Source organism: Euwallacea similis, chromosome 1 (genome assembly GCF_039881205.1).
Source record: "Euwallacea similis isolate ESF13 chromosome 1, ESF131.1, whole genome shotgun sequence".
NCBI classification, from domain to species: Eukaryota; Metazoa; Arthropoda; class Insecta; order Coleoptera; family Curculionidae; genus Euwallacea; species Euwallacea similis.
In genome coordinates this window covers 2,889,150-2,910,685 of record NC_089609.1, presented here as the reverse complement: position 1 = coordinate 2,910,685, position 21,536 = coordinate 2,889,150, and the positions used below count along the sequence as shown (strand labels likewise).

At 36.1% G+C, this 21,536-nt stretch overlaps 3 protein-coding genes across 3 annotated transcripts; 1 reads left to right on the top strand and 2 right to left on the bottom strand.

The window, feature by feature from the left end:
* Positions 1-8,794: 8,794 nt before the first annotated feature.
* Positions 8,795-12,113, bottom strand: LOC136415289 (helix-loop-helix protein 1-like). The gene is made up of 3 exons (XM_066399808.1): positions 11,923-12,113; positions 10,161-10,288; positions 8,795-9,705 (listed from the first exon to the last, which is right to left on the bottom strand). The coding sequence occupies exons 2-3, from the start codon at positions 10,229-10,231 to the stop codon at positions 9,459-9,461; spliced, it is 318 nt and encodes a 105-aa protein (XP_066255905.1). The 5' UTR covers positions 10,232-10,288; positions 11,923-12,113; the 3' UTR covers positions 8,795-9,458.
* Positions 12,114-18,458: 6,345 nt separating this feature from the next.
* Positions 18,459-19,563, top strand: MAGE. The gene is made up of 4 exons (XM_066390594.1): positions 18,459-18,807; positions 18,928-19,114; positions 19,168-19,382; positions 19,442-19,563. Exons 1-4 carry the CDS (start codon positions 18,583-18,585, stop codon positions 19,544-19,546), a joined length of 732 nt encoding a protein of 243 aa, XP_066246691.1. The 5' UTR covers positions 18,459-18,582; the 3' UTR covers positions 19,547-19,563.
* A 100-nt stretch (positions 19,564-19,663) lies between these two features.
* On the bottom strand, positions 19,664-21,476 carry LOC136415185 (charged multivesicular body protein 7). The gene is made up of 2 exons (XM_066399650.1): positions 20,538-21,476; positions 19,664-20,230 (listed from the first exon to the last, which is right to left on the bottom strand). Exons 1-2 carry the CDS (start codon positions 21,354-21,356, stop codon positions 19,748-19,750), a joined length of 1,302 nt encoding a protein of 433 aa, XP_066255747.1. The 5' UTR covers positions 21,357-21,476; the 3' UTR covers positions 19,664-19,747.
* Positions 21,477-21,536: the final 60 nt, after the last annotated feature.

Genomic DNA, 21,536 nt, shown 5'->3' with positions numbered 1-21,536 from the left:
GCTGGCAGAATGGGATTATCGTCGTTCAACACGAAAAATACCTCAAAGAACCATTGAACATGAACTCTCTGAGGTCATGATTAATGCACTTTAGCAGATTACTTAATTTTGGAGGCAATTTAAAACAAATTGATCTGTTTTATCTCAATTCCAAAGATGTTCCATTAATGTGTGATATCATTATTATTTCTGCTATATTTAGTACCTATCTACTAGCCACTCCAAAACTCTAAAGGTTCTGGGGTTACGATAATCTAACACTCGGCCCAGTGAAAAATTGTCTAAGAATGATGTAAGAAAATTGTGATAGATCATGTTGTTATCTAACAAACATAAAATAGTTTTGCAATTTCAGAAGGTTTGCATACGTATACAGTGTGGAAGTTTTGGATGGGACAGTCCATATAACTAAGATGCCGAACATATGTGACCAAGATCCTCGGACACGTCGATTTTTATTTTCTCTTGCGGTTTCTTTGATAGTAAATTCATGTATACAAGGTAGTCCAAAAATCAAGTACGACCACCAACTTTGTTTTTTCAAATGGAAACACCTATTTTTTATTTAATTTTTGAATTCTACGCAAAATTCTAAGCGTATTTCATGTACTATGTCTTATACCTAAACGCAACAGGTCTATACTCTACTGTCGCTATCGGGCGCCCCAGAATCCTCATTAGATGATGGAGGCCCACACTCAATTTACAAAGAAGGTAAATGTTGGGGCCGGAATAGTTGGCAACAGAATTTTGGGACCCTATTTCATTGACGAAACATTAACGGGTGAAAAGTGTTTAGAATTGCTCATAGATCTTGTTGAGCTATATCCAAATGAGAATCACCTGATGTTCCCAGTGATGCTTTATGGTTTCAACATGATCGAGCACCCCTCATTACCACGTTGATGTTAGGGCTTATTTAAATGACATTTTTCTGAACGCTGGATTGGGAGACGAGGGGTAATTGAATGGCCGGCACGATCACCTGATTTCAAGCCTTTCGATTATTTTCTAAGGGGTTATCTTAAGAGTAAGGTGTACTTTAACTAACCAGCGACTATCGAAGCCTTAAAAGAAAGAATCCGTAAAGAAATAAGAAGTTTCTATTTGAAAAAACAAAGTTGGTAGTCGTGCCCGATTTTTGGATTATTCTGCATACATGAATTTGCCATAAAAAAACCGCAATAAAAAATAAAAATCGACGTGTCCGAGGATTTTGGCCGCATATGTTCGGCATCTTAGTTATATGGACTGTCCCATCCAAGACTTCCACGCTGTATGTCTTCAGTCCGCGCACGTACGTACACATGATCCGGATCATTGGATTAAATACTAATAATTAACATTTGTGATTTTGCATCGATAATCGGGTATATATTTATTAAATTAGCGTATTTATGTATTGTAATAGTAAGGCGAAATTCTTAAGGCCTCCTTAAGGTTACTCCCCACGTGCGGTAAAGTAAGAGATCTCACTAGGTTTTATATAACTGGAAATAGTTAACCGAACACCAGAATAGGATAATTCAGTCTAGTTTGTAATAGTCTTAGCAATACCAATGCCGTGTGATCTGAAAGAAATATTGTGCTAGTGATATGCAATATTGTGATAGATTTAGATTTTTAACTTAATTTTAGTAAATAAATTATATTTCTTCTACAAGGGGTTTTTCTCAGGAGGCCCACTCCCGGGTCTAGCGTTGCTTTAAGTTCAAAAACTAAGTTGGAGGAGTTGAATCTCACTTATCTAAACAAAGTGAAGAGACCACTGCTCCACTTAATCAATAGAACTTATCCACCATCCGAAGACTCGAGCGCACTCACCATTCTTCCGGGCTTCCTCTATAGCGTTCCTCGCATGGAAGAGTTAGATCTGGCAATCGTATTCATGCTAAGACCTATACCTTCCACCTGAGGATCACTATGCTATCTTGGTGTACCGATGAGGAAATACGCTCTTGGCAGCGAAGCTGAGCGCGTGTCCCTGAAAGTAACGAGTCTTATCCATATCACTCACATGACTGATCATGATACAATTTCTACACGTAAGTTACCTGCGGGTAGATAATATTATTTCAAAATTTTTAACAGCAAAATAAACTCTCATCAGTAAGAAACATGTCACAGTTATCTTATCTTTTGTAGGTTTTAAAAACAAATTCTGAGTATTTAATTAGTGTTTAGCTTAGAAGTATAAAACTTGAGCAAACACTGGCGATGGTTATTTGATTCAATTTTAGAATTTTAGATAAAATGTATTAAAAAGATTAAGTGGCCTTTATTCCAAATGATGATTCATGGCTACACATCTACGTGCGAGCTTCGTTCATATGTACTTTATACGTATAAACGAAATATATATAGTTTATACATATGCGAGAGGACGTTTATAAAAAAATCCAACGTCCCTAATTAAGCTGCAACAGCAATCGATATTTTGGGCTCTAATCGTGGCTAACACTCAGATAGCAAATTAATGTTTGACTTAGATAACGGGAACGTATTAACTAAGGGGTGCGTTTTCATTACCGCACCTGCTGTCGTCATTCAGTTGCCATGTTTTTAGTTGTTGCGAAAGGTAAATAACGCATTAATTCTCGTAGTAATAATAGTTCATATCGATAATAATATATTTCGCCTCAAAAGACGTCAATTTTTGGCCGCTTGGCGACTTCCGAAGCAGGTGATTTTCCAAGGGAAGGCGGACGTCGCTCGGACGTCACAAGAAAACGCAACTTCGTTGTAGTCGATGGGACGTCATATTTAGGTCGGTGTATAAACGAGCCTCAAAAGGCTCTCCGTCAATTGTGCAGTAGTGTGGTAAAATAGGCCACTCTGTATAGTGAGGAAATAATAATTATTGTTCAGAGATCAAGATTAAAAGTAATGAAGGACAAACTACTATGAAGTTTCCATCCACTCACAATGACGCTTTGACGTAATTTTACGTGCTGATCAAGCTTTAAATTGCAGCAAAATTTCTTTAGGTACATTTGAATCACTAATAAGTAGGGGAGGATGGGGCTAAAATAGCATAGTAAGATATTCACTTCAGCGAGGAAATTGGAAGAGTTATCAAAAAACAAAAATACCTGTTAGATAGCTTGATCATTAAGCTACAATTTTGAATCACTGAAATGTGTTTATTTTGGTTTTTTTTAGAAACTGAAGTTTCAATCATAATTTTTTTCCATTTTTACTTGCTTGTCATGTTATTTTTTAAATTTGAATTTCAAAACCACTGTGTTTTACTACCTCAATGACTTTAGATAAAATCTCGTTATCGATTGATCGTATTGTTTGCCTATAATTACGAACCGTCATGCCTGAAGCAAAAAAAATTAACTGCTATTTTTTTCCCACGATCACGTTTTACTCGTTTTCAATGATTTTGACTAATAAACAGATGGTTTAGTGCAAAACAAATATCATAATCATGTTCGGCACCCTATTTTACCGTTTAATTAACTTACTTTACTAAATTTGTAACTTAGATACTAGTGTTAATGGCGCCGTCTTTCGTCTAGCCGTTTAGCTATCAGATTGAATTACCATCTTTGCCTCACTCTCCCTTACTTAATATCACAGAAAGAAACAACGGAGTCAATCGCGGAATGAATGATTTCTGATGACAACAATTAGCAGCTTGATGAACGTTTTTAACGTCGAAACGTCGCTTTGATTTAATGGAAGATTCATAGTAGTTTGTCCTTTATTACCACCACTTTTTAATCTTAAACTTTCTAAGAAACTCACAAGAAATATTAAAATGCGATATCTAACGCCTGCACTTAGAGGTACAGATAATTTTTTTTTTGCTCCTTTAATACCCTGTTAAAATGTTTTTTTAACTTAAATAATATTTCCTGAACACTTTTCGAGGGTTCACTCAATTGGACGGCCTTATCCTTCAAGGCAAAGGCCACAGTGAATCTATCAACTTCATTTCTCCTAATCGTTTCCGTGCCAATTTCAACTTCCTTTTCGTCATGTACCTCTTATTGGCGCTCTAACACACTTTGACCCTAAATCCAGCCTATTGGCTGGTTTCTGGGGCACAAAAATGTATTAAAGACACACTAACAAATAACGCTCCACAAATTTCCTTAGTTTATTCTAATTCAAAATGATGGCACTTGATAAGACCACTCTACCGATCGGGGACTTCGACATATCAGAATTATCGGTCAACGGTGGAATGCTCAGAAAAACCCTTGTGTCAGTACGGTATCGGTGGAGTGAGATATGAGTTGCCTACAGAATCCCTGGGATCAATGTAGAGATGGGGGAACTATCCGAAAAACCCGTGATATCAATGTGTGGGCAAACCTCCCAGAGAGTCCTCAATTTCCACAATAACGTCCTGTACTTCATGCCACACATTTTACAGACCCTTAGTAAGCAGCGAACATAGCTATGGAGTAGTAAGTATTTTCCTCCTAGTAATATCCATTCTATCATTTTTGAGTACGATCTCGCTGAACATTTAGAAAATATTGATTTAAGTACCAAACCAAAGATGCGGTTGATGCAAGATTGTGCACCACCTCACTTCAATTTAGTTGCCCGACAAATCCTGGATAACTTCTCTTCCAACTTTGGGAGAAGAAGAGCCGGGCCGCATGCTTGGCCTCCAAAATCACCCGATATGAGTCCTTTAGATTATTTTTGTGGAGTCGCTTGCAGTCACTAGTCTATAACGCAGTTATCCATCGTGAAGATCCAACGAACGTGATGGTTGAGCCGTGTGCTATTATCAAATATTCACAAGGATATTCGAAGGAATTGGCCAATCAATTTTAAGGAGAATGATGCATGTGTTGCGGAAGGCGGAGGTCACTTTCAACAATTTTATTTAATTACGCTATTTTGATAGTTCTGTTGCTCGATTGATTCTGTTGCTTCAGTTGCTGGTAAAAATTCAAGCTTGAAGGCGGTTTTTCCAAGAACAGCTGCTTTAGAGGAAAAAACTTGAAATCAGTTATCAGTGGAAAAGAATGGAGAATAAGTTTTTTATGTGTAAAAATGACACATGATGAGCTAAAAAAATGCACGACAGCTTAAATTCGGGTATATCATAGAACGCAACACCCTATATGGGTAAACAAGAAACTGAGTAAATATTTGAGTTTCCTATCGCGAAATTCCTGCCACGCAAAATTTCTTAGGAACGTTGCGTCATTGTCCAAAAGCATCCAAAAGTATGGTGAGAACTCAGGCGTTACGGACCTACGTTAATAAGACTTTTTTATTCAGGACTTCTTTGAAGATTTGCCTCTTAAAATTTATCTACATGCGTAATTAACACCCTGTATGTTATCATTGGGTTATTATTGATTTCATATGGAAAGAGCAAAAATGTAGCCTGCGCGATTAAAATGTATACAATTTACAACATTAATAATCCACATACAATTAACTGACTTAACCTTTTATATCAATTTATGGTTGATGTTTCGAATTGTTCATCCAATTATTATTTAGAAAGCGAACTGCAATTAAACACACAAGCGATATCAGATAACATAGGGGGATTTGCACTTAATGATTTGTAACAACTTGTTACATAAATGGTGGCTTTAGACATTTTCAAACTTCGCTGACTTACCCACACTTCTAACGTTAAAGCCGGAAGAAAGCCATCACCAATTAACACCTCACTTCAGAAAACCGTACGAAAACCATAAATAAGTGGATTATCAGTAGTATTTATACCATGCTCTCCTTACCTCTCCCATATTGGTATGAGATAATAGATAACGTTTTTTTGAACTCCGATGTTGACTTACGATATACCTGTGCTACATCAAACAAACTATTCGTCAAAATGCTCAGGTAGGCATAAATAAATAAAAACCATTCATAGTTTTGATAAAAAGTTGCGGCTATTTTTGTACTTCGGCAATGAAGAATGGACCGTTTTAATTTTGGAAAAAAGTCGCAGCAACAACAATTCGCAATTGAATTTTACTTACATAAAGATTTTGCGATGTAAACCCATGCTTGCGAAATGATAAAATTCTTGAGAAACGCAAATATATTCCTGGATTGCGGTATCACTTATTTGAAGAATTTAGGACGTTACGTCAGCGCCTCATACTTAATTCCGCAACTGATTTTTCGGCATTTTTAATGTAGATCTAGCTACCCAAAAAAGCCCCTCTTCCCCCGCTCAAGAATGTACCCAAACTGAGCTCAGGTTGCGCAAGCCTTAACTGGACACGGGATATTTGAGAAGCACCTGAACAGGATAGGGAAACTGCAGAGTCTTTGGCATTGAGAAGATATCACTGAACACACCCTACTTGCCCAGAGTGTCTGCAAATGACGACGAAACATTTTGGGAGATGATTCTAGAGGTTAAAACAATAAAAAAGTTCTTATAAGCATACCTCAAAAATTGCTTCTTAAAAGGGCTAGAACCCCTTAAGTAGGGAAGTCTGAAGATGGTTTTTCGCGATATTTTCGAAACGGCTTGCGCTAAGATTATGAAATTCGGCATACTTTAATAAGTTGGAATGCGATTTTTGTGTTAACAATTGCAGATTTTAGTCAGGGGCGTCACACACAAGGGGTGTCCTACGCGAGTGTTGCCCTAACTTTTTTGTTTGCGATATTTTTGAAAACAAATTACTGAATCGCAAATAGTTTTAAGTAAAAAAGGTCCTATTATTTTATCTCATTAGGATAGACCATTTTCCAGGAAAATGAGTTTTTATAAACCGCTTCAGAACTACATGGGCATCGACATGCATCTTGATAAGCATAGTAAGCATCCTCGTAATAGAATAGTTTTTCATTAGCCAGCAATAACAAGACTAAAGTTATTAAAGATTTATCACTTATTCATAACAAATGTTGAAAATGGCCTATGCTCATCTCTCTGCGTCCTCTAATTCTTTTTCTCATAGCATGTTCATGTAATCGTGCATCGGTTCATAAAAACCCATTTTTCTAGAAAACGGCCTATCCTAACGAAATGAAATAAGAGGACTTTTTTACTTAAAAATATTTACCATTCAACAATTTAATTTCAAAAACTAAGAAATGCCGCAGAGAAAACAGTTAGGGCAACATTCACGTAGGAGACATCCTGTATCTGACGCCTCTGCCTAAAATCTGCAATTATTACCACAAAAAAAAAATCCCATTCCAACTTATTAAAATATACAGGATTTCATAATTTTAATGCAAACCGTTTCGAAAATATTGCGAAAAAACCATCTTCAGAGTTCCCCACTTAAGGGGTTCTAGTTCCATTAAAAAGCAATCTTTGGGATATGTTTATAAGAACGTTTTTTATTATTTTAACCTCTAGAATTACCTCCCAAAATATTTCGACGCATTTCTGAACACCCTGTATGCAAATAATGGGCTGATGAGAGGACAAACGCCGAAAACCAAATCGGTTCTGCAGTGAACAAGGAAACCATTGCGAACCCGTTCTTCAGTGATCCCGGACTGGAACCAAGCGGTACCAAACGGACATAAAAGACTGCATTTTGTAGAAGTCTGTATGCAGATTCCCTCAACCTAAAACTTGTTAGTTCAGGTTCCTCAGAAGTAATGCTTTGCGACAATCTTAGTGGGAGAATGGGGAAACCCGAAGTGTTTTAGTAGGTATGTGCACTCTTGCTTACGTCACACTAGGCCGAAGGCAATGGTGGAGAGTACCCGGGGCAAATCCCACACTACCCGATCGATAGAAGACCCAGCTTAGAAGGACCCCATCTCGTTAGAAAAAAAGGTTAGTTCAAGTTAAGAGCCAGTGGATATATAAGTAGCAGATAAGTATGTAAGATCTCTTATGTTTAGATATGTAACATATACATATCTTTTGAAAAGGAATTATTTTCAAAAAAAATACAGGGTGTCTCATTAAAAAATCGGGTTTGAGGCTCTTGAAATGTGAGAAATTTGGATATTTTTTTCGCACCCTGTATAGAATTTCTCTAAAATTAAAAATATACTGTAGTAGAACCACCTTTTGTTTTTAATCGAACAGGTTTTCAAACGATTCGACTAATACTTTGTGAATTTATTGAGAATTTTCAGAAGCTAGTTTTTCCTCCGATTTTACTTTAAATTGAATTAGCTCAAAAACTGCTAAAATCTTTCATATTTTGTAATGGCAAAAATATTTATACAAGCAAAATTAGTGTCCGGAACACAATACAGGGTATTCCATTTAAAAAAAAGGTATTTTTGTCACGCTACGGTTTTCTGGACCACCCTATAACTTCGAAAATATTAAAAAATATAAATTCATAAAAAAAAACTAAATCGTTTTTAGATTAAACTTTTTTCTCTAAACCTTCCGGTTTTTGTGTGTTCAAATTTTGCAAAATAGAGAACGAGGGCGGAACTGCTGTCCAACGTTCGACCGACAAAGAAGGATATCGCGGAATTTTTATTAAAGGATGCAAAATGCTGGTTACCGATAAGGACACGGAAAAAGGTCATGAAAAGCAAGGAGAACGAAAAGCATAGAAGAGAAAATTTGTAGGGAAGACGAGAAAGCTGTGCAATGCTGACGTGGCTCTAGGAGGGACCTTCCGAGTTAAGAGAGGGGAGGAGTTTTCGGTAAACGTTAGTTCAGGTTAGTCAAGTCACTATTGTACCTTATCACCAAAGCTCACTAAATTGCCCTCATGCGAATTTGAAAAATGTTGTAAGTTGAGCTCGGAAAGCGAAAGTAACTCGTACAAACTAAAGGTTTCCTCAAATTTTTGAAAACTGGAACGAAGGGATTAAGTCGAAAGGTATGTACTTAAGATAAGTAAATCACACGTAATAAAGTTTTTGTCTTCAATTTATTGATGGATTTAATGTTCATGTACAAATGCGTTATCTGATAGATGAAGTGCTGCGGCCTAAAATACAACATTTTAACTCTAAAATTCGAAATAGGTATTAACTAATACTAATAAGTAAAAACAATACTCTATGTATAACGGGCTTGATCTCCTCGAACAGCTCTCGCATGGAGTTTTGCAATATTTGCCCACATGTCTGGAGGTTTTTCCATCACCAAGTGCTCGCATTAGGAACTTAAGTCTAAGCATAATATTTATTTTTCATCGAAAAAACAAACACAATTTGGTGATGAACAACAAGGATTTCGATAAATTCGATACTAAGAAAATTGATTGGTTTATTAGTTCCAAAGATAAGCAAGTAAATGATGTTATTTAGGTGTTCACCTTCGCTCTTATTTGTAGAGGTTTTATCTAAACAAACACCGTGTTTTTGCTCGAGCGTTTTGGCCCATATTCTCGAACTCCATTACCAAACCGATTACCACGTACCCGACTCAAAACTACTTAATCCAGACTAAGGGGTGTGCAATCTCGGCAGCTACATGAGTCAGAATTCAAGCGACTATCCCTAGCAACTAACCCATAGCAATATCACAAAGTAAAGAGATCACTTCAGTGCTCAAATATCTATGAGGAATATTAAGATTTGAGAACGTGGTTGAGATACGCGATGTAGCAAATGGCGAGCCGGAGGATTTCTATCTTGGACAGCTTCTTGTCGGGCGGTAGAGTCGGGAGGAGCTTCCTGAGCTCGGCGAAGGAGACGTTGAACGCCTCCACCCTGATTCTTTCCCTGGTGGCATGTGCCGTCCGGTACTTCTGAGTCGCTCTACGACGGCGCCTCCGTTCCTCCCTGCTGAGCATCGACATGTCGTTGCTTTTCTCTCTGAAAAGTAGTCCGAAAAGGTCTAAAAACCGGTAGGAGGGCGATCAGAGCAAAAAAATCTTTGACATACAGGAACCAAGGTCTAAGCCGAATCGCAGTGCCGTTAACGCACGCTGAAAGCTCTAAGTTGTCAAGGATTCTGAGCCTGTCCCTGCTGATCCCTGCCAACAGGTGAAGAGCACCTTTCGAAATTGGGCAAACAAAAATTAAGTTTTATTGCAGGTGTTTAAGGAATTCTTATCTCTGTCAATAGTCAATAAAGCTCCGCGTATAAATACATTGAAATTGATATCATTGTGTTTGCATTTCTTCTACTTTAAAGCACTTCTCGAAATCGCAACAAAATGATGCGAAAATAAAATAATCGAAATGCGCAATTATTGGCTTTGAATTGCAGAATTTCGCGTTGAGTAAACATGAAGCGATTCGAAGCCCCAAAACGCAGGAGCACTTACTTCCTTTTATTGACTACATTGGTGCAGGAAGTAATGGCCTGAAGGACTTCTCTATTTTCCATGTTCATCATGTCATTATCGCAGGAGTTGGAGGGCGAGTACAAGCTCTCTAAGATCCTAATTTTGCCCTGAAATAAAAGGAAATTGTATTTTAATAAGTTGCCGATAAATAATGCATTGAAAATGCTCAAGTAAGGCCCCATCATGTTCCACAACACAATTATTTTCCCACACAATCGACGACCGCGCTGCAGTAATCAAATTACAATTTTCCTCACGATTGATATGATTGTAATTTGGGGGTGTTAACTTGAGGCACGCGGCCCCCCGACGCCCGAGCTGCGACAACGTTCCCCCTGGGGAGCCGCAGGTCCCCGTTCAATTCGCGGAAAGTGGCCTTATATGTTTCGATTTGGGGGTGTTTTGTAAATTATTCATCAAATATCGATTGCGTCCTGTCAAAGTTTATGAAAATATGATGGTGAGCAGTGAATAAATTATTAGGTATTGCAGTATACTGATAGTATCACCACAATCATGAAGGAAGGAAGGGGAAAGGAGTAATTGCAGATTTGTGTGAGTATTTCAGATTGGAGGTGCAAGGGGAAATATATGGGGAGCATCAATTTCTACGAGCAGTTGCTGAAAATTGAGCCTGGACAGAGCCTTGGAGGTAATGTAAGGGTGAAGTGGCAAGGAAGAGAACCAACAGTGTTTTTTTGGCGTCGGCATAGGTTCTCTGAAACTTGAACTACGTCTTAATTGTCAAAATATTTCTTAAGTATCTTTCGAAGTTGTTAAACAACGTCATTGCCGTTCAATTGAGATTGTCAAAAATCTCAGTTCTATCTCAATCTGTCAAAATACTGCCCTCTTAATAACAACTTTTTGACATTGTCAAATATCTGATTCGCGTCCTTCTCAGAGCGATTTCAGTTAGTGCAAACTGCAGGAAAGAACGTTGGGTGTGTCAAGAACGATCTCTTAATTAAAGAAAAATTATATCTTTTGAAAAATCTTATCAACGTCAACTCGAGTTCTCAGAAATTTCAGTTATATTTGAATCCGTCAAAGTATTTCCCTCTTGATAAGAAATTTTTGGCATCGTCAAATATCTCATTCGCTTCCTTCTCAGAGCGATCCCGGTTAATTTAAAATGCCAAAATTGTTTTGGAAATTATCAAAAGCTTCGTATTAATTAAACAGAGATTGAACCAACCCGGAAAGCTCAGTTATTTAACTATAGAATGTGGAGCGAAGTATTTCAGGAAAGTGCAGATTCTTGACTATATTTTTTGACTATTTAATAACTTACCTAGGCGATATTAGAAGAATGAAAAAATTAGAATTGCAAGAGTTTTCCAACCAAGAAAAAGGTGTTAAAGTTTAGGAAAGGCTCAATTCTTTTTCTCGTAAAATTAAAGAAATCATTTTGTATACAGCGCTTATCAAAAGTCGCAACCAATGTCTACTAAAATTTAATTACAGGGCGAACCGCTTCAAATGAAATTTTTCGTTTTTTAATCATTTTCCTATAGTTTGAGTAATTTTCCTTCTTATTTCCCCCTATATTTTCAGAAATTTCCTTACGAAAAATCTGAAGGAAGTCCCAAAATAAAATAACCTTTGGCCAATTGACCCTGCTAGAGGTGAACGAGTTCAGATAAAATTTCAAAATTCAACAAAACTCTTAATTTAGAGCCACTTAAAAGAATATTACTCTCCCTTTCACTCAAAACTTACTACTAGTTGAACTACCTACCTCAATTCAATCCACAAACCGAAAACAATTTCTGGTTTCACCACTTTACAAATTTCACCCTCAGATCCACCTCGACAGGCAAACTTGCGAACCCAAACTGAGATCTAAATCAGCGATAAGGGCAGATTTCACAAGTTCTCTCCAGGCCCAAAACACACCCCCAAGTCCAATGGCATTTTAGCCTGGTGTAAAATCCTCCCCTAATCAATAGTTCCCTTTGTAGTCGCTGTTAATATTTCGCCAAAGAGGTGGAGTTTCAGATGACAATTTTAAGGGTAGTTTTTTGTGCGGTGTGTTCCGTCAATAATGATTCTTGATTGGGAGAATGGGCAAGGTAAAATAGTAAAATGCTAAGAAAATTTTGACAAAATGTGATATAATTTAGACTATGAGCCTTCTGGCAAATTTCCCTGGACGTTAGGTTCAATGGAAAAATGCAGCCAATCAGTTTCCAGTGAAGTTATAATCCCCCCCAGGTTAGTTACTGTTAATGCTGGTTATAATTATTGCACGCGTAATTCATCAATGGCTAAAAAGACCTTAACTACCTTTCTATAGCCACTAGTTAATTATACTAGCAACTTTACCTGGAAGATAATTTCCATGGAAACCAAGAAACTAACCAATTACCTCATTTCATCGTTTATATGGACATCGTCCCCTCGATAAAGTTATCTAGACTTAGCTTTTCAACACCAACCAGATCTTAAACCCAATTTTTCAGACTCCTGGTAACTTTGCCAGCATGATAATCTCCATAGAAATGCCCAAATCAAAGTAGATCATTGGTCGATTTAGCAATTTCCACCGTAACTACGAAGTCAGAGCATAACATTTAACATTTTTTTCCCACTTCAAATGGAAATGATCTTGCTACCAAAGTTGCAAGGAGTTTGAAAATCCTAAAGGCTCTAAATTCAGAACTGTTATCAGGAAAGTGGCAGGTCGGAAACTGGCCAGTGGCATGAAAGGCTGTTTAAAATTATTGAACGTGGACATGTTATTTCCTGCCATCGTTTAATCAATCAAAACTTTATGACTTTTCATTTGAAAGGCCACCGCACGCGTAAACCCTTCACAAAGGGCTGCTTACGCAATATTGTTCTTACATACAAAGGGTTGACGGCGTCTTTTGTAGCTTTGTCCGGGTGCATGTTGTGGTAAAGGGGGTGGTTTGTTTGTCTGTTTCTTTTGGTAGTAAGTTGGCTCTTTACGAATTAATGAGTAATCGCATAAATCACCCTTCGGTTGAAGTATCTCTAACGGCCTTCAAGATGTTAAAGCACGAGTCTTTATTTCTCTACCCACAAGAAAATTTGCTGCTTTTACTATTAAAATTATCATTTCGTACCCCTGTGTCAATGACACCATATTATAATTAGCCTGTCTATCCTTTTTCATATAGTCGCCTTTGTTCATTATATGAGCTTAGAAGAAGACGAAAGCTTTGACAATGATTACGTCACTGTAGCTACATAGTCAAGTAGATTTTGGATGCAGTGTACATGGACGTTATATCTTCTGCCTTGATTTAGGAGTGTGTACTAGACAAAAATGGTCATATAGTACGCAACATGTAATAATTGAATTGAGTCATAGGTCAATCCGAATAGTGGGGGCTAATGAGGGTTTAAGCGGGCAAAACTACAGATTTTTCTTTAAATTTAGTGCAATATCGAATGGTTGATAATATTTGTGTTTTTAAATATGTTTTTATACAAATTTTTTATTTTCATTTTCTGAGCTATTTATTTCGGAAATAATACATTTTCTGCTTATCAACAATTCACATTCCTACAATTATAGCTTTCACCACTCAGTACACAAAATAATGCATTTCCTAACTGCTTATATAAATAGCTATTATGTGATAAAAGTAGTCAGCATTGCTGCAAAAAATGCGAGTAATTAATTAAATTGAAAGAGAGACGGGTTTTTGATACATTTCTTCCCTGATGCTAAAAACTTAATTTATGCTATACTCAATGCACTTACTAGAAACGCTTTGCTTTCGTATCATTTTATTATTATATAATATTCGTCCAGGGTCGAACTGGAGACCTCTAACTATTATAGAAAAGACGGACGGTTTGCGATCTGAAGGATCTTTGGACACAACAGCAAAATTTAGTTGAAACTCGTTCAAATTCGCAAAAAATATTGAATTATTGCGTAATAGAACTACTTATATCATGGTTAGATACCTTAACTGTTATCAAAAGTCCTCTTACAAATTCTTATAATGTACCCGCTGTATAAACAAAAATTTTATGAAAATCACACTTAGTATTTTCCTAAGTTATAAATGTGATGAATAATGTTGTAATATTTGCTTTAGATCATGGCCATTACTTGGAGTGTTTTGTGTACCAATTTGGCATTGCTACTTTTTTTAGGGCACAGTTTATTTGCAAAACGAAATCTGATTGAATGGGCGAGTATGTGCTTTGTATATAGTTTAGGAACCGGAAATAAATCTTAAATACGTTGCAATACATCTATGATAAAATAAGGTAAAGCGGACACTTTTCACACCTCGTACACCTCTGGTATACTTAGTGACTTACCTTACGTTAAGTCATAGGTGTGCGCCTAATATAGTCAGAAAATGGTGTTTGCTAGTGCTTTATTTGTTGTTATATTATATTTTGATTATATGTATAGAGCGACAATTTAAAAACGAAGAGCATTTAATATTGCTCTAACTGTTGACAATATGAAAATTTGGCAAAACAAACTACAACCCAAGAATTAGAGGATGATGACCCCAAGAGACGTATTGAGTTCTGCGAAATTATGACTAACAAGATTATTTCTCACTTCCAGTTAATAAAAAATAACTGCTTTAGTAATAAATGTACTTTCTACATAAATGGCAAAGACCTTTATCCTCACATATTTATATAGTTAGAGGAGGGCGTGCAAAATGTTCTGAAAAAATATACGTTTGGGCGAGCATATTGAATGATGCCATCATTGATTCTCTTCATAGATGGAAATTTAAATGGTGAAGTTTGATAGATGATAGATACAAGTATAAAGCCTCTTATAATTTATGAAGTGGAAAACTAAAAGAACGTCAATAGAAATCTTACTTTAAATAAACATTTGTCGCACTTGCAACAAGACGGAGTAACACCTCATTGTGTACGTTCAGTGAGAGAGTGGTAGGATTATCATTATCTAAGAAAGTGGATTGGTAGGAGAAGAACTATTGAACGGCCACCTAGATCTCCAGATCTGACCCCACTTGATTTCTTTCTTTCTATAGAATCATTTGCAATCGGCAATGTTTAAACTTTTTCAAGATGAAAATAATAATTACTAATGACGATCAATCCATTTGTTTATTCATGGCAACTGCAATTTGTAAAAATATCCAGATTTTTAAACGCAAATGTCGCGAAACAGCTAAATCAAATGTCATTATGTTATATATTTTCGAAATTTAAAATAAAGGTCTATTCAGTTTTTACAGGGTGTTCCATTATAAATTTGCCGGCTTTGTGTCCTTTTTAAACTTTGCAATATTTATCTGTTGTGGGAAGATTAGACATCTGGAAAATGGTTATAATTTGAACATTTCCCCAATACAACAACTAACTCCTCGTGTCCTGTGTAGTTAACCATATCCTAATACTTAGAAAACCCCTTTGCTTTCCATGAAAACAGGCGAAAGCTGGATACACAAGAATTTCCAGGCGCTTCTGGCTCCAAGCTGTTTAACCGTCAAATTAAATAACTGGCCTTCCCGAACATCTGGGACCTCGCCCGTAAATCTGCATCCCGAGGGAATACCGACTATGCGCCACAGGAAATATTTCTGGATGGCGATTTGCATTATTTGTCTGCTTATTGCAGAATAAAATATGTGGTAGTTACCCGGTGCACAACTAGGTGTGAGTACATTTGAATCTGAGCAGCATCGCTGGTAATAATTTAATCATTGATTGTAGAACACCCTAAGTCACAAATAGCAATTTTTGAGATAACAACAAAAAAATCATTTGATTTTCTAAACCCTGTTTTTATCAACTTAAAAACTGACTGCAATATACAACATACTAACTTATACAGTATGAGAGAATGCATGAAGTTCGCATGTTAAAAAATGCCAGAAGGTTAAATTTCGCATGGACTTGGGTTATTTCTGCATCAAAAGTCGAACAACTCTGCTATGTTTATGAAGATTTTATAACAAAAAGAGAAACCGGAAAGAAACTACAGCAAAATATTGTTAATGCATGTACATATATGTATATAGTATACAGATATCACCAGTTCAAGTGGAAACGTAGGAGTTGTGCAAGTGGGAGAAGGATCGCACAAAGTTTAATGCGTCCGACAAGGACCGACGACTAAATGGGTGGAGTCAGTACCGCCGGCGTCTCCACTTCGGTGTTTAGATTAGTATCGATTCCGCGGCCTTCGTAGCGATAGAATTTTTTTCAAATATCAGAGCAAAAAGCGTTGATGTAAACAAATAAAAAAACATAAACATCTTAACTCCGCTCGTTAAAATCGAAATTTTTTACATGCTTTACCTGCACTGATAAATTTGTTTAATTCTCGTTATTATTCTATTTCTACTACAGCCAGTGTTGGCAGTTTAGGCCCACCAAAAGATCATAAAGAAATATCAGCGAATTCTAACCATCGAATTCGTCAATGACGCACCTAAGTCATGCTATAATGGGAAGATATACAATAATTTATGAATAAGGAAAAATTTGAAATTAATTTAATCCACTAATACTAAATCACTATTAGAGAACTTGTCAGTAAAAATTCTGAAACGGTGAAACATCTGGCAACTGGATCTGGACTAACTCCGCCCACTTTAGGCGCCAGCTCTCAACCCACTTCGTTGATCTTTGTCTCAGGCATACTAAACCTTATGCGGTCCTTCTCCCACTTGCGCAATTCCTATGTTCCGACTCGAACTGGTGGCACCTGTATACGATAATGGTAATTTTTGAAGAAATTGGAACTTTTTCACCGGGTATAAAAAAATGTTCTGGAAACTCAGTGTTCATTATCAGTGATAATAGCAAAGGAAATAAATTAATGCGCAATCCTGCGATGAATTCTTTGGCTACAACATTTTTGACTTTGACTCACAAACAGCTTTGTTTTTGAATTGACTCGGCTTCATCCCGTGTCTAACTTAACTATGTCAAAAAACGGACTTAGGGTGCTTCTGAAATCAGTGCTTCCATGAATTATTAGAACTTTTTTGCCAGAAGATTACGTAAATTTAAAGTTGTTTCAATTCCAAACCAATTGCACGACACCTGTTTAATCCCCTAAACACCCAATGGATAAAGGCGATAACAAATCATGTTAGGGTAATCCCTTTAAACGGCTCCAGTCAGCCCGACAAAAAGGGATGGGACCTGACCAATTAAAAGCGCCCCTCTGTTGCACCCAGGGAGCACGAAAATAACAATACAGACACCGTCTGTTTATATCCAGGGATAAAAGTGCCATATTTCATGGTATTAATAACCATTTCTTGAAACAACCGATGGCTAAATTTAGATTTTGGTCTGGAAGAGGTGCCTCTATGCTCAAATGGATCTATTCCCTCGTTCATCTAGTTAACATCAATTTCTAAAGGAGAAATAACGAGATTAAAAACTAATCCGACTGTGCCCTATTTGCCTCGAACTAACCCCTCTTTGGCGCCCTTAACACTTGTAATGATGCCCGGACACAATTGAATTTCACACTATCACACGTGCTTCTATTATCCACCTCGTCGGTAATGGCACATAAGGGAGGCTGCTCGATGGATCATGAAAAAAACTACTAATGCCCCTTCAATTGTTAGTATCAATTTTCCATGAAAATCGTAATTGAATTCACTCCGACAACGAAAAAATTATTAGATGATTGAAGGTATGGAAGTCCCTAAACTTCTTTTAATCCTTAATATATCCTTTTCAACAAGGGCGTATGGCTTAGAGGGTGGCAAGTGCATAAACTGTACTATTGGTAAAACCATTAATCATGGGGTATTACATGAGTTGTTTTAGATTTGAACAGAAGCTATACTTCCCTGTTGACTTAAAAAAATCTGTATGATTTATATTGTCCCTTAAATCCCTTAATTCCCAGCTTGGACGCTGATTTATAATACTCCATATGGCATAATCCAACCAGGTGTAAGTCTATATTTATACCTTAGTGATTAGTAATATAGCATATAGTTATACATGTGGATTATGTATTAAATATACTTAAAGTAGATACACATATACACATCATGTAATTGAAATTATTGTAATTATTCCTCTAAATCACTTAAGAACGTGAATTATATATGTAAAATTTCAGGACAGATGCAACACTGTGTCAGACATAGTTGTCAGCTCCAATAAAGTGGCTTGGTAAATGCGGAAAGCAGGCATGCAGTTTAAAAAGAATAATTGTGACAGATTGCTCTATCCTTGTCGAAACAATGAGAAAACATAAGAACAACCGCATGCTGTGACGTTAACAAGGAAATTTTCAAATTTCTAACCTCAATCAATATTGTTTTTAAATCTCTTTAAAAAAATTCAAAAGCTTCATTAAATTAGATAAGAATTTACGCTTTTGGTAGTCAATCACGCTTTCAGAAATAGTTATTGTTTTTTCTTGAATTGAGGTCCAGTAATGTCCCAGAGAAGAAGTGGTAACCGAACTCAGAACAACCAATCTCAGTCCCCCAAGGAGACTGTAGACACACAAGAGGTGGCCAATGAAGTTGTCAGATACCTTATTTGTCGAACCGGAGATCATTTAATCATTTCCAAAGCAGAGCTAAATCGAAATGTTATCCATAAAAGTGGAGGAAACTATAACAAGATCATTGAGAAAGCCCAAGACATCTTAAGAAATGTGAGTATTCCAACATTGAAGTATCTTGAATTGGTAGTCTTAATTCTTAACTATTTATTATTCATATTAAAAATTACACTATACAATTAGGTGTCTACTGATATTACTTGCATTCTTCAGGTATATGGATATAATCTGATATTGTGCGATAAAGGTAACAGCAAAGAGAAGTACTATATTCTAAGTACCATACTTCCTTATATTAAGGATTCATCAGAAACAGAAGAAAATCTTGATGATATTCATAGAGTTTTAATACTTCTTGTTCTATCCCATATCTTTATGTCCAACAACAATGTGTCTGATAGTAAGTTCAAATCATGTATGGCAATAAATCTGCAACTGTAGTAATTTTTATAGCTTCTCTCTATGCATTTTTAAATAACTGTGGCATTGATGTTACTTTGAAGCATCCATTGTTTGGGCAAGTTAAAGACTATATTAATAAAGTTATGGTCAAAGAGCAATATTTGATTGTGGAGATTGATAGTATTACTAAAAAATCTATTTTTAAATGGGGGATGAGGGCTGAAAAAGAGATCTCAAAAATGGCTGTCTTAAACTTTGTTTGTGAGGTAAGGACGTTATTTTGTGACTGATTAATTTGTAAGTAAAATTTTAAAAAACGTTCTAGATGTACAAGAATAAGCAACCAGAAAAGTGGGTAGAACAGCATAAAGCAGCTAAGGAACAACCATATGAAAATTATGTGTTGGGCTCTAGTGAGCAAAAAGGATAAGGGCAGAAAAAATAAACCTTGTAAAATAAAATATTTAAAATGTCATGCCTTTTTTATTTCTTCCCAATAAAGATTTGTTTAAAAAATTAACAATAAATAGTAATAGAAATTATCAATTATTTTAAATATTTGGTCATAAAACAACATACTTATTTAAAAGGCATAAGAAATAAGTCATTTCAAAAACCTGTACACCTATCATTAAATGTAATCAAAAGCTTCATGTAATGATACATCAGGACTACTCTCTGGAACCTTAGGCAAATTAATGCTCAATTTTGCAAAACTCTTATCAAGATCATCAGTTCTGCCACTGTTATCATTGGGTGGAGGTTGATCTTGATCCAGATAATCTGACTTCATAAGGTCTTCTAATTCTTGCTCCAATGCTGTGGTGTCTTCTTCTACTGTAGGAGATCGTACTAATGCAGATTGAATATCTTCATGAATATCCAATGCTTCCCCAAGTTTTAGCATGGTATCATCCACTGCCTCTTCGCTAATTCCTGTGCTTTTGTAAGTGGCATTAAAGGCATCTAAGGCATTCTTGTAAGCTTCCCACACATGGGCATTGGTATGAGTCCCTTCAAGTTGTTGCAAGCAGTTCTGTATGTTGTGCAAAGCGCTAACTTTCTTTTCTAACTGTTTTTCTAATTGGTGTTTTTTGACTAGGCAACTTTTGGCCTAAAAGGACACAGGCAACCTTATTCAACAGCTGTTAAAAGTTTATGTAATTGAGAAACACATAGTATATTTATTTTGACATTTTATTTATCTTCTAAAGCAAAAAATAAATAGGGAATAAAATTTTACAAAAATAGCTAGGGACAACCTATCCTACTTATTATCTGAGATATCATTTATCTCATCACAGTATAATAAGAAGTGAGAAGAGGTAAGAATTCAATTTACAATTTAATTCACCAATTGTGTCAATCAACACTACCGTTATTGAAAGTATTGTGGATCAAAAAAATACCATTTTGCTTACCAACTGTTTATGTTTCTTCTTCAAGTTATTTTTTGCTTCCTCAATACAGGTATCAATTTGATTTTCCAAATTCTCAACATGTTTAGAAATCACTTTCTCATTTTGTTCCAAGGTATGAATTCCTACATCTATATCTGTAATTGGAGCCACTGTGACACCATCTCCAATTTTTAGTAATAATGTATCTTGCTCATTGTTCACATTATAATTTGCTAATACCTTCACAGCAATTTGCTGTTGATTTTCTAAATAATGCAGCAGCAACTTTAAATTTTCAACACTTGGGACATTTTTATTATCACTAAGAATGGTTAAAAGTTCTTTGAGGCTTAAAACCTTGTTCTTGCAGTTCTCAGGGATTATAGACAACAATTCAGTGCTTTTTTTTCTAACCACTTCCAAGTGAATGTATTTCCCATTCATAGATGGAAATATAGTCTTCTTCATGGTGTTGTAAGACCAACTTAAAGGCCTTTTAATGACAATGTCTGTTAGCCAACCACTCCAAGTATGCGCAGCCTTCTTTAGGAACACTTCCATGATTTCCACTTCTTTATTCTGTATCATATCGTTCAAGACTTCTCCAATACAAGGAGGAGATCTTCCATGCCGAACAAACGTTTCATTTAATAACGACAAAGTTAAGGAAAACTCATTATTGGCTTCGCAGTACACTTTGATTATGGACTTCCAAGTGGAGATCTTGTCCTGCCAGTCTTTGGGATTGACACTTCTATTTCTTAAGGGAGCGAAGAGGACGTTAAGACGACTTTCGTCTTTTAATACGTCAGGCACTTTGTCTTCAGCTATTCCAAACATTATTGCATTGATTAAAACTGTTTTAAGCGAGAAAAGAGATGTGTGAAGTCTTAAATTTACTAAGGTTTGTTAGATATACGCATTATTTTTTTTGCCATTAAGGGTGAATTAAAAAATGGCAATGATTAACGTTTAAACAAAAACATATGACATCCGTTGTTTTACTAGAAAAATGTCTTA